This window comes from Lathyrus oleraceus, chromosome 4, assembly GCF_024323335.1.
Source record: "Lathyrus oleraceus cultivar Zhongwan6 chromosome 4, CAAS_Psat_ZW6_1.0, whole genome shotgun sequence".
Taxonomy (NCBI): Eukaryota; Viridiplantae; Streptophyta; class Magnoliopsida; order Fabales; family Fabaceae; genus Lathyrus; species Lathyrus oleraceus.
Window position 1 is genome coordinate 378,724,262 of NC_066582.1, and position 13,692 is coordinate 378,737,953.

General features: G+C 35.3%; 1 protein-coding gene and 1 non-coding gene across 2 annotated transcripts; one reads left to right on the forward strand and one right to left on the reverse strand.

The window, feature by feature from the left end:
• Nucleotides 1-231: 231 nt before the first annotated feature.
• Nucleotides 232-1,416, forward strand: LOC127137617 (uncharacterized mitochondrial protein AtMg00810-like). Its single transcript, XM_051064064.1, has 3 exons — nucleotides 232-390; nucleotides 545-626; nucleotides 740-1,416. The coding sequence occupies exons 1-3, from the start codon at nucleotides 232-234 to the stop codon at nucleotides 1,414-1,416; spliced, it is 918 nt and encodes a 305-aa protein (XP_050920021.1).
• Nucleotides 1,417-12,083: 10,667 nt separating this feature from the next.
• On the reverse strand, nucleotides 12,084-12,190 carry LOC127077017 (small nucleolar RNA R71). The gene has a single exon (XR_007787006.1). It is a non-coding gene; the product is annotated as a small nucleolar RNA R71 (small nucleolar RNA).
• Nucleotides 12,191-13,692: the final 1,502 nt, after the last annotated feature.

A 13,692-nucleotide genomic window follows, 5' to 3' on the forward strand; every position in this document is an offset into this window, starting at 1 on the left:
GTTAGAGCTAAACATACACCTCATTATCTCTCAGATTATGTATGCAATACATCTGATGTATCAGCAGTCAAGTCATCATCAGGTACAACTAAAACTAATTATCCTATTTAAAAGTATGATTCCCTGCATTTTCTATCTGCATCTCATCGTGTTTTTGCATCCAATATCACTTCTACACATGAACCAAAGAACTACAAAGAAGCATGTTTGTCTGAACATTGGGTCAAGGCTATGAAGCCTGAATTAGATGCACTAGACAAGAATAGGACTTGGAACATAGTTGATCTTCCACTACATGTCAAACCTATTGGTAACAGATGGGTTTTCAAAGTGAAACATAGAGCAGATGGCACAATAGAAAGGTATAAAGCCAGACTGGTTGCAAAGGGGGTACAATCAAATTGAAGGGCTTGATTTTTTTGACACATTTTCACCTGTAGCAAAGCTTAACACTGTCAGAACTCTTCTTGCAACTGCTGCCATCAACAATTGGTTTTTACATTAACTGGATGTTAACAATGCTTTTCTACATGGGGAATTGCAGGAAGATGTGTACATGACCATACCTAAAGGTGTTACATGTCACAGGCCTAACCAAGTATGCAAACTCCAAAAGAGTTTATATGGTCTGAAACAAGCCAGTCGAAAATGGTATGAAAAATTGACAGCCTTGCTACTGCAGCAAGGCTACACTCAGTCTGCTTCTGATTACTCTCTCTTCACTTTGATCATTTTACAGCCATTCTAGTATATGTTGATGACATAATTCTAGCTGGAACATCCATGCCTGAATTTGATCGCATTAAGCTCATCCTGGATGAAAATTTCAGCATCAAAAACTTGGGAATACTCAAATATTTCCTTGGCCTCGAAGTTGCTCATTCACAAGCAGGGATTTCACTATCACAAAGAAAATACTGTCTTGACCTTTTGCAGGAATCAGGCATGCTTGGATCCAAACCAGCTCCCACACCTACTGATTCATCTGTTAAATTACATGATGATAGTGGCAAGGCCTTTGAAGACATTGGAGCATACAAACGATTGATAGGACGTCTGCTGTATCTTAACACCATACGCCCAGACATCACTTATGCCACACAAAAACTTAGTCAATTTCTGCACAATCCAACAATGGCTCATTATCATGTTGCCTGTAGAGTTATTCGATACCTGAAAAACAACCCTGGCAGAGGAATAATATTTCGAAGAAATGCTGAACTACAACTACTTGGTTTCTCAGAGTCTGACTGGGCAGGCTGCATTGATTCAAGGAGATCCATTTCAGGATACTATTTTTTCTTGGCACTTCTCTTATATCGTGGCGTACAAAGAAACAAGACACCATTTCCAGATCATCATCAGAGGCAGAATATCGAGCATTGTCATTCGCCACATGTGAACTGCTTTGGTTGATAGTTCTCATGAAGGAACTGCACATCAAGTGTACCAAACTTCATGTTCTTTATTGTGGCAGTCAAAGCGCAATGCATATTGCATCCAATCCGGTATTCCATGAACGAACTAAACATCTCGAAATTGATTGTCATTTGGTTCGTGAGAAGCTTCAACAAGGATTACTTCGACTCCTACCTATCTCTACTCATGAGCAGCTTGCTAATTTTTTAACCAAGGCATTACCAACTTCAACCTTCAACAATTTTATTTCCAAGCTTGGCTTGATCAACATTCACCATGCTTAGCTTTAGAGGGGTTGTTGAGATTAATCATGCTAATCACTATAGTTTAAGCTAATGTAGTTGGTTATTAGTTTGTTAAGTTTACTCTATTGTGATTGGTAGTTATGAGATAAGTTTGTTGTATATAATGAGATACATTGCCACATGTAATACATCTATCCAATATAATAGTATTTCACATATCATCTTCTTTCTTCTTCTTTATTCTTCTTTCTTCTTCTTCTGTTATTTCTATAACAGTCTGCAACAATGGCATGGTTATGCTTCACCATTGATGAAGCTTGATCAATTATAATAATCTCTTCAATCTTCTTGTTGACTAATTTGAACCTACTCCCATTGATATCCTCTTGTAAGGTTGTCCGAAAGAATTTGTAATTGGTTGCCGAGAAATTATATGGGTTGTGTCACTTGTATTTTCTCTTTCATTTAATTTCCCCACAAGGAGGAGGATTTTTATGTGCATTGGCTTCTCTTTAAGCATGTTTTCAAATATCTGAGAAGCCTTGGTCAGATCAAATGCGTATTCGAACTTATTATATGATGAATAAATTTTATCCCCTCAATAAGGCCTCAAGAAATGACATGAGAAGATTTTCCCATTTAGAATCTAAGTAATAATATGTTAGTTATGAAATTAAAAGGCTCCTTCGTGTCTAGGATTGAGATTAGGTGCTGTATTTTTCCTCGTCTAGTATGTTTATTTTATTTATGTTATATGAATTACTCAATAATGAATTTTGTGGAAGCCATTTCATTCATGTCATTGCATCGTTTTCCTACAAACATATAGCCATTGTGAAGTAATCCAGATCAAGGAATTATACATAAATTTTCCTACCTTTTTTCTAAACCCTCTATGAATCTATTGTTTATTCATCTATTTATCATTTTAAATTCATTAAGTCGACTTTCTAAGACTTAAAATTAAAGATAATAGAACTTGTCATTGAAACACATTTTCATATCTACCGAATTATATACCGAGTTTGTTGGAATAAAGGAATACCATGTAAGAGTTGTTATTATCAAAGATAAAGGAACATATAAAGTTTGTAGAACTTATTTTGATTTCTATCACTTATTTTCATAGTCAACCCTCCATCCTACTTCATAATCATATGCATCAATTTGTTTCATATGCATCAATTTGTGAATTTATTTTGATTTCTCTCACTTATTTATAACCTATAGGAAAATTCATCAATTTTCTAGCCAATTAAAATAGGGATTCCTTGACAGAGAAATACACAAGGGTTTCAATTGTATTGTCTATGAGTTTAGGATCCAAAAGTTTCATGGATCTCACTTCATCGCCAGTTGGTTAGGGTTGCATTTATTTTAATTGTAGAACACTTGATCAAATTGAGCCTAGGAGTGGAGTATTACCTCATTCATACTTTTTTTCTTTCATTTTAATATTGTTTCTCACACTTTTATAAGACTGAACCCATCGGGGTTGGCACCGACATATCACCTTGTCATGTACATTATGGGGTTAGTTGATATAAGTAGTCAAATGCATCCATTGTATCGAAATTTATATAGTCTCTATAGGTCTTATCATTTCAATGATTGGATTACTTTGAGTTAGAATGTTTATATGACCTTGGTACCTCATAACCCCTTGGATTGTTGATTAGACTCTACTGTTACTAGAGTTGAATCATTTAGTCTCCAACTCTTTACCTTGTTAACCTCATTGTGATCCATAAGTTTGAAAATGTTAGTGATTTATTACGAGACTTAATACATGATGCCATGTATCCGAGTTTAATATATTTTTTAATGAAAAATTAAGTAATACAATTCTTTAGAGATAAAGGCTTAGAAAACAACAAGTGAGGATACTTCTTGAATATCCAGAGTTGGATTTGCTTCTATCGTTGGGAAATCACGGTGGATGCTTGTTCATCTTCATTCTTCTCCTTATAATCTCTTTCTTGTTAAGGATTGTATGTAAATTTATTACGAGACCTGAGAGATCGTCAATTAAACAATAGGGTAAAACTCTCGTTAATGCTTCAGACATGAACACTAATGTGAGGGATACATGATGATATTGATGAGTGTTTTAGGTTGTGTACAACTGATTGGTAAAATTGCTTATTAAATAGGTAGATGAAATTCATTCCTGACGAGTTCTCTCCGTTAATTTAATTACCTGTGCATATGTTTTACTTTTCGCATTTGTGCATTTTCAAACCCTTCATCAAGCTTAGAAACGTAGAGATCGTTGTACGACATTTGATATCACATTGATCCTTGTGGATAAGATGAAACCTGAAATACTTCCAACTTAACTTTTGCTCGCTCGCCGCTATACCGCAACTCGAACAATACTCAATTTCCTATGTCCAGGTCACGCCCACGTGGCGCACTTCCGACCAATTAGATTGTTGACTCTGACCAGCCTTTGTGTTTGCGCGTCAACCATGTGCTCCCATTGACTTGCAATCTGAACCCTCCATTTTGATTACCTTGACTTAGTATGACAATCACACATCCCTTATGCCATATGCATAGATCTTTTTGGATTGATCCAACATCCCTGGATGAGAGGTAACTGTTGACTCTCTCCATGGACCCTCTGGCCAGCGTTGAGATTCAGAGGTTAATGAGCTTGGTCCTTTACATTCCTCACCCCCATAGGAAATGGCCCATTGCTTGTTCAACTGAATTCACACCCCCAACCGGTTTTATTTATTTATATATGTTATTTTTCTATTTTAATTATAATTATAATTAAGTTTAATTATTCTATAGTTAATTAGGATAATTAGGGTTAGTTAATGTTAATTAATATGATTAGGTTAATTAATTAGTTTATAATAAAAAATATTTCTTTTATTTAATATAGAAAAATCTCAAAAAACAAATAAATAATTAATATTTTGTATTTTTTATGATTACATAAGATAATGCTAGGGTAATTTAGAGATTACTAGGATGATTAGGGACTAATCATTTAGTTAGTTTAATTAGGGTTGATAATTCATAAATAAAAATATAATATAAATTGGTAACCTTTTATTTTATATTTTGTCAAATTTATTGTTTTAAATATTCAAAGTAACAATCATATATCGATATATCATAATCTATTTTCTAAATATCAAGCTAAGAACACATTGTGTCACACATTGTCAATCAACTGAAATCAATCTAAAATCAACTTTCAATACATCTCAACCTCATGTTCTCTGTACATGTCCATTGAGACACTTTGATCAAACTTTTTCCCGCTCCCGATGCATTGTGAACTTTTCAAAATTAAAATCAACAAACACACAAACATTTTTTAGACGAACTATGGTACTCTGGTCTTTCATGTTGCTTGAGGGTACGTAGACATAAAGTTGTAACACTCTAGCAAGTACAATAATAAAAAATAGTTTTTGGTCCCCTTTTCTAATTAAATCTTCCCCGTTGAAAGTAATAGATTGTCATCTTTTGTAAACAGTCGAAATAAAGTATTAAGCAAAAATAGGTAACATAAGCAAACATCCTATATATAACATAATAACCCTAGAATTAGAGAAGGATCTCATTTAGTACAATGGAGGTGAGGGGTACCTAACACCTTCCCCTCATTTAATCGACTCTCGAACCCTAACTCTTATTCTTAGCTTTAGATTTTATCATTATTTCCCTGTTCATTAGGAACGAATAAAGGATAGTGGCGACTCTGAAATTTTTCCAGCCGCGATAGTGTGTTTAAGGCTCTTGTTTTCTTCTTCTTCTTCTTCACATATTTGGTATGTCTAACATCACTATTCATGTTACATTTTTGTTGTTATTGTTATTGTTATTGTTATTGTTGTTGTTGTTGTTTGTTGTTGATGTTATAGATTTATTGTTGATGTTATTGTTGTTGTTGAGACCCAAAACATTAGAGGTTTAATCTTCTTGTTTTGGTTGTTATTATTATTTAAACTGAGATTGATGTTATATGTTATTGTTTTTGTTGTGATAAATACATTATGGGTTTATTGAGATTGGAATTATAGGTTTATTGTTGATGTTGTTGTATTTCTATTGAGAGATTGTTATATTGAGTTGTTGTTTAATGTTAGTTGTTGTTTAGATTGAGATAATGTTAATTTTGTTCTTGTTTATTGTTGTTTTTGAGTTGTTGATGTTATTGTTGTTGTTTTTGTCTAGTTTTTATACTTAACAAAGTTTTGAAATCTATATGTTTATGGTTTAGTTGTTGTTATTGAGTTTGAGTTTGTGACAAAGATTATGTTTTTTGTGATTCTTTGTGCTACTCTCATCTTGTTCCTCTAATCATGTCAAGATGACATTATAGTGGCAAAAAATACATTTGAGTTTATTATATCTAATGTCGATAATTCATTAACTAAACTCTCTTTAAACATATAATGTATTAAAATTTTTTTGGAAATTACAATATGAAAAATTATGTTGTATTTAAAAAACATCTTACACTAATCAAAGTTTTTGAGCATCATGCAACTCATCGATCATCTCACGTTCTTTAATGGTTAAAATCTCTTCAATTCTTCTAATTTAGTTCAACTTTCTTCCATACTTATTCATTGAAAAAGTATGAAAGAATGTTGTACGAAAACAAGAAGTGTTGGAGAGATTTTAACCATTAAAGAACATGAGATGAATGATGAATTGCAAAATGCTCGAAATTCATTAATTAATGTAATTTTCTCTTCAAATATAATTGTTCGTATAATTTTTAATAAATTACTGTGCATGATACAATTGAATTAAATAAATTCTCCTTTATTTTTAATAAATTTTGAGAAGGAGAATTGACTTATTTTCTTCATTGTGATGGCTTTATGTAGCGTAATTTACTCCATTTTTCCTTTCTCCCCTTTTTTGTTAATTGGGTTAAATGATAAGGGAGAATTATTTATTTCATAACTGTGGAGCAGTTAGTCCCCACTAATGCTCTTACAGTTACATGATATTTGCATGAAAAAAAATACAAGTTTACAAAATATAAGCATGAAAGAAAACAAAAAACAGTCCAATGAATGACTGGATTATGAATATAGGGTATAATAGATGAATGAGATGATATGCATGGTTTGACACTAGAGCGTAGAGACATGATTAATGCATGATGATGATTTAAATGTTCAACAAGTTATCATGTGGTGGACAATGGAATGGTTAAAACTTAGAGAGGTTGCTTGTGCAACAATGCTGTTTATCACAAGGAGGTAGGGTATAATGTCAAAATGACTTCCCGATACTCGTTTTGAACTTGACGATTGTTAATGTATGGAAGAGCTTGTATGTGCATCTTGAAAGTATTGAGAAGGATTGTCCTTGCAGTATCATATAGTTTCTTTAGCCTGTTGAGTCTTTGAAGAAATTTTCCTCAATATAAATTTGAAGCGGCTTAGACATACCATGCACTTGAGACGACCTTCCGTAGTATTAGCCTTGGAGACATTTTTCCTTGACTAATCGACCCTTGGAATGATTTGCCCCTGATAAACTGTTCTTTTGAAGCAATATCTTTTGATCAAGTCTTATGGCGGTTTGCCCCAGATTGATAGAGCCTTAGAGGGTATTTACTGAAAAGGAACTTGGATCCCATCATGTTGTAGTATGAATTTGATACAAACTTCCCTATTATATGAATCTTGAAAAGTATGTCCCTGATTATTAGGGTCTGGAGGAGTGTCCTGAGAAGGAACTTGAATCCCACAATGTTGCGATATGACCTTTATATGAATTTCCCCAGTATTTGAATCTTTGAAAAGTATGCCTCGGATTAGATGACTTTTTAGAGTGATTGGCCTCACTATGACCTTGAGTTGGTATGCCCAAGTATAAGAGTCTTAAAAGGTATGCCTCTGATCATGAGGGCCATGGATGTTATTTGACATAAGTGTGTCAAATATTGAAATGTTTCGCCTCTAATCAGTAGGATCTTCAAATAATGTGCCCCTGGGATCATACTGATTTCCCCATAATTAGAAGGATCCTTAAGTGACTTTCCCCTAGTCAGGAATGTCTCAAAGTGGTATGCCCCTGATCAGACCATTGTTGATATTTCCTTGGTGCTAAGTATTGATTTGTGAGAAAAATGTTCTTTTTGAAAAGTAATTCTAACATGATGCTCATGGAAGTTTTTGAAATTGAAAATTGTTATGGAAAAAGGATATGGTGTATACGGATGATATATGTCCAGGAGGTTGGCACAAATGAATATGTGATAGAACAAGATGGTTAGTAACAAACATTCAGAGTCAGATTAACAACGATTTTGCCGAGTATGCTTTCATAGTGAACCTAGCTTCAATTAGAACTTTTAAATGTTATAACGTGGCCTGGTTCATAGTTTATGAAACAAAAGATATAAGGCTCAAATTTTAATTTTATCACACCCTTTCTCCTTGATGATCTTCATTCCTAAATTCAATTAATTCAACAAATGAATTTAGTCTGCAAGAGAATTTTGATAGATAATGATGGAGATAGATGTAATGGTTCAAGCACTAATTAGATTCTTGAGGTGGCAGTCACCTACTTTCACTTACAGCTTGTTCCCGTGTTTTCTTTTTTTCTTTTTTAATCCTTATTTTTGCATGGACCAATTCTTTTGAATTTGTGGTCCATCGGGGTGCCCTAACTTTTTCCTAAGTCAACTCCTTTTTAGTTTTTGACTTAGTGGACTCTTTTTGAAACATGATGACCTAACTTTTGCCCAAGTCAAATTTTTAGGTTTTTCTTTTTGACTTAGTGGGTTTTTTTTTAAATAACTCTTGTGATTTTTGCTTTTGATTTCGAAAGTTATGACTTTCATGTTAGCTATCGTGAGCTTTATTCTTTCACTGCTTCCTTGATGTTGGGTGATGTGTGCAAGGAAGAAGATGTGCTTGAACCTCTTATCTGTGTGATAATTCTCTTGAGATCATAATGCATCATTGACTTAATTGAAGAACTACTTTGCCCCTAGTTAAGATTAAGGTTTTTTTATTAATAGAAAAAGAAACACCGACTTCTGGATCAAGGGGGTTGACTATGAATTATCTCTTTATTTCTCCAGTGTTTACGGAATGAAACAGTGTCTTACATCGTCAACCCAGTCTTACTATTAAAGCATACATCAACAAATTCCGTTGTTTATTACATCATTCTCCTTTAAGTTTGTTAATGATTGAAAAGTGGAATGGAAAAATGTTGATTTTTTTTTATGATGGCATAAGAAATAGTGAAAACGAATGGATCGATTCAAAAGACGTGCATGCTCGTTTTATTAAAATTACTTTTCAAAAAGTACAAATTTTAAATACAAACAACCCTTAGCAAAAAGGAATTACAATAGGAAATGATAAAGTCTATTGATCCTAGGGACGAGCTTCATTGTTGATCCAACCGGCTTTAGGAGACACCTCTTGAAGTTCTTCCACTTATAAAGATAAGGGGTGACTGTTTACCAAGGGGACTCCTTTTTTGGAAGTCAATAGCTTATTTTCGATCAGGTCTTTGACTTTATGCTCACATCGGGCATTCTCGTCATAACTTGTAGGATATGGATGAGGAGGAAGATCGTTCGGTTATAGTTCCACTAGGGCACCTATGAGAAAATGTTTCAACAATTGACCATAAGACTTTGGTATAGGATCCAATTTCTTTCCAAGCTTATTTTTTTGTGATTGATGGAGCGCATGAGGTTGCTATTGAAGTAGATATTATAGCAGACTTTGTTGAGGCAGCATCATCCAGGGTTGTATTTGAGGCTCTAGGTAGGCCATGGCTGACATGGCAAAGGGTTACCTTTCATATTCAATGTTACTTGCCCTTCTTGAGTCCCACTATAGTTTCTTGATACGTCCTTCAAGTTTGTTCGTGAGTATCAAGAAGTCTGCTAGCTAGAAAGTTGGAGGAAGGTCGAAAGTGGAAAGGATATGCAAATGTACGTGTATGCAAAAAAAATTTAATTTTTTTTTTAATTTTTAATTTTGAAGGTATGCTAAAAGTTTTCTTTTAGATGCAATGCAAGTGTCACATTAGGATAGTGACAGATAGGAGAACCCACACGGATTTAGGGACAATTCCAAATATAAGGACGCCTTGTTTAAGACGGCTCCTTATAGATAGAGATAATGATCGGCTTGGGGAAATCCGAACATGTTTAAGGATAGGTGAGGTAATATGTAAGAATGACCTAGTTAAGGGAGTTTCCTTATGATAAGATAACTCTAAGTTTAGACTACCTAGTCCCCTCACAGAGTAAGCTCTAGGATTTTAGGATGATAGCTCTAGAGTCATGGATTATTGATAACGTGAAAACGTATCATATTTTTGGCTTCATATGCATTGCTTTTTACTTGATTAACACTTATTATTACGCAGTATTTTACGTTTATTGTAGGTATATATCGAATAAAAGGTTTACAACAAGGAAAGTGGAAAATAGCAAAAAAGGAAAGAAAAAGAGAAGAAAATGGAGAAAAATAGAGGTAATGGGCCACCACACCAAAAGGGCTTGTGGCGCCCATCACCTAGAGGTGTGGCGCCCGCCACATGGACCAAAGAAGGTGGTGGCGCCCGCCACCAAGCATAAAAAGATGTGGCGTTCAACCCTACAATTGTGGTGCTCTCCACAGAGTAAAGGACTAGGGTTATGGCAACCGCCACAACCTAGTCTTCCCTAATTTTTCTCCATGATTCTAGCCACTACTCCACTCACCTTCGACTACAAATTAGGGATGTGAAAAATATATACGCCAGCTCTCTCTCTTCTTCCAGTTTTCAATCTACGGATTATTTTTAGTCAGAATTATTTTCTTTTAGTTTCCTAGGCATTTTTCCTACTTTGTAACAGTGATAGTTTCTCCATATCAGGGACTATTGCGATTTATTATTTACGCATTTGAATTCAATTGTAACGGTTACTCATTGCCAAAGCCTGTCGACATTATTTTAATCGAAGAATCAAGATTCAGTTCCAGTTCTCAATTCGTAATCCAGGTTTTATTTTGATTGCTATTTTGTTTATTTATGCCTTATTGCATGTTTGATTTTCCAAATACCATGTCTGTTACCGGATCTATGTCCGGCTAAACCCTTAGGTATCGGTATGTAAAGACCGTCGAAACGACGGGATTCGTAGAAAATTGCTGTTAGTTTTTATAAAACTTATTCTTCCGGTTGTTAGTTTCTTGTTTTAATCAAACTGTTTTTCGTACGAGAGTACAAAACAAACTAAGGTTACGGTCAACAATAACGAGAGTTTGAGATTTTAACCAGATAGCTGAAACTAGGCATTAATCCTAAATACAACGAGAGAGTTTTAGGATTAATTAGACTTTATTCATATTCAAAAATTACTTTTAAACTCAAAATGAGACCGCGAGAGCCAAGCATTCTGGTTTAGGAGTATGGTCAGAGTCAATAAAAACGAGAGTGTGAGACTAAGTCCTTTCTATAAATAATTTCTACTAAAGAATATTTTGACCAATAAGATTACACCAACTATCTATCAGGTCCCCGAAGGTTGAGGCGTTACATACTGATATCCCCTCTATCTCATATCTTTATTAATATTCTATTTATGTTATTGCTATTTCTCTTCATCCCTCCAATCTTAGAACGACCATCAGCCTTAGATATACATAGTAACATTAGATAACGATACGTTCGATTATTAGTCCCTGTGGGTTCGATAATCTTTAAAACTACGTGATAGGACTGTGCACTTGCAGTCATGATTCCCATAGACTTACTAAGTCACGATCAAGTTTCTGGCACCGTTGCCGAGGACTAATTTAGTCGATATCGTAACTTCAGTGTTGCCCAGTATAGACTAAGGCAAACAATTCTTTTTTCCCTTTCTACATTTGTCGAGTGTATGCCAAGTACTCGCTCTCAAGGCGAGAAATTAAAGCTACAGTTCGACGAACCTAAGCGTTATCTTAGATTAGAACGCCGGATACGAGACTTGATATGGGAACAACATATCAAGCTAATCTTCATGAATCAGTTATTCAACCAGAGATGGCCGAAGGAGTGCAAAACGTCCTCTTAAGTACTATGCAATCCCTTCGCAGGATGAACCACATAATAGCACCGTTACCCCTGTAATCGAGGCCAATAATTTTGAGCTAAAACCTTTGTTGTTGTCAGCTGTACAACAAAATCAATTTTCAGGTAGTCCCACGGAGGACCCGAACCTACATTTGTCAGTATTTTTTGCAATACGCAGACACAGTGAAAGCGAATGGTGTCAGCCCAAAAGCTATAAGACTACGTATTTTCCCATTTTCATTAAGAGATAGAGCTAGAGCTTGGCTCCAGTCTCTACCATCCAACTCTGTCACTACGTGGAACGAGTTAAAGAAAGTCTTCTTAGCCCGATATTTCCCACCTAGTAAGACAACTATGCTAAGAGCCCAAATAAACGGGTTTAAACAAAAGGATAATGAATCACTTTTTGAAGCTTGGGAGAGATACAAAGACATGATGAGGCTTTGTCCATATCACAGTCTAGAAGAATGGTTGATTATCCATACCTTTTACAACGGTCTCTTGTACAATACAAGATTGACAATAGACATCGTCGTAGGTGGCGCACTGATGGATAAACCATACAATGAGGCCTATCAACTCATCGAAAGTATGGCCCAGAATCATTACCAATAGGGAAGCGAAAGAACCTCTGTAGAGAAACCTTAAACGAAGGGCGGCATGTACGAATTAAGCAGTCTTGACCATGTCAACGCCAAGGTAGATGCTCTTACTCAAAAGATAGACATCTTGACCATAACACAAGCAACCACCGTGGTTGCCGTAGCACCAAACTGTGAGATATGCGGAGTTCAAGGGCATACTTCCCCAGAATGTCAACTCTTGACAGGAACCTCCACAGACTAGGTGAACTATGCTCAAGGAAACCCTTACTCAAACACCTATAACCCAGGTTGGAAGAACCATCCTAACTTTTCGTACAAAAACAATAATGCATTGTATGCACCTAATCAAGCACCTGCTGTGCCACCAGGATATCATAAAGCTGCCACAATAACTCAAAATGCTCCTAGGAAATCAAACTTAGAAATAATGATGGAAAACTTCATAGCTACCCAAGCCCAAACAAATAAGGATTTCCTAAATCAAAACATACACACTAGTGAGCAAATCAAGCAGTTAGCAAACAAGGTAGACGCATTAGACACCCACAACAAAATGTTGGAAACACAAATCTCGCAAGTGGCTCAACAACAAGCGCCTACTGCTGCTCCTGCAGGCACATTTCCTGGACAACTGCAACCAAAACCGAAAGGTCATGCAAATGCTATTATACTACGAAGTGGAACAGAACTAGACGGACTGACCGACCCTAGAAATCAAAACCCATCCATGCATCAAGACCCCGGTAAGGTAACTGAGAAGGAAGACAAACAAGAGGAAGATAAAAACGAAGAGGCCGTAGAGAAAGAAGAACCTTATGTGCCTCCACCACCGTATAAACCCCCTTATCTCTTATCCTCAAAGACTTGTTAAATCTAAAAGTGTAGAACAATTTAAAAAATTCGTAGAGCTTCTAAAACAATTGAATATCACAATACCCTTTGCAGAAGCCGTCACTCAAATGCCCTCATATGCTAAGTTTCTTAAAGAAATCTTATCTAACAAGAAGAAAATAGAAGATAATGAAACCGTAACACTTACTGTTGAGTGTAGTGCCATAATACAAAATAATATGCCTCCTAAGTTGAAAGACCCAGGTAGTTTCTACATACCCTGTGTAATCGGAAAGTTTTCCATCGATAAAGCACTATGCAACTTAGGAGCCAATATTAGTTTAATGCCCTTGTCCATATGCGAAAGGCTAAAAATGGGAGAACTAAGACCTACGAGGATGTCCGTACAACTTGCAGATCATTCTGTCAAATTTCCCGTAGGTATGCTAGAAAATATTCCGGTGCGCATAGGACAATTCTATATTCCTACTGATTTTATAACCATGGATATAAAAGAGGATTCCAAC

Coding starts and splice junctions, on each gene's coding strand:
- LOC127137617 (XM_051064064.1), top strand. CDS start 232: ATGAAGCCTGAATTAGATGCACTAGACAAGAATAGGACTTGGAACATA. Junction 391..544: donor CCAGACTGGTTGCAAAGGGG/GTACAATCAAAT, acceptor GGGGAATTGCAG/GAAGATGTGTACATGACCAT. Junction 627..739: donor ACTCCAAAAGAGTTTATATG/GTCTGAAACAAG, acceptor ATCATTTTACAG/CCATTCTAGTATATGTTGAT.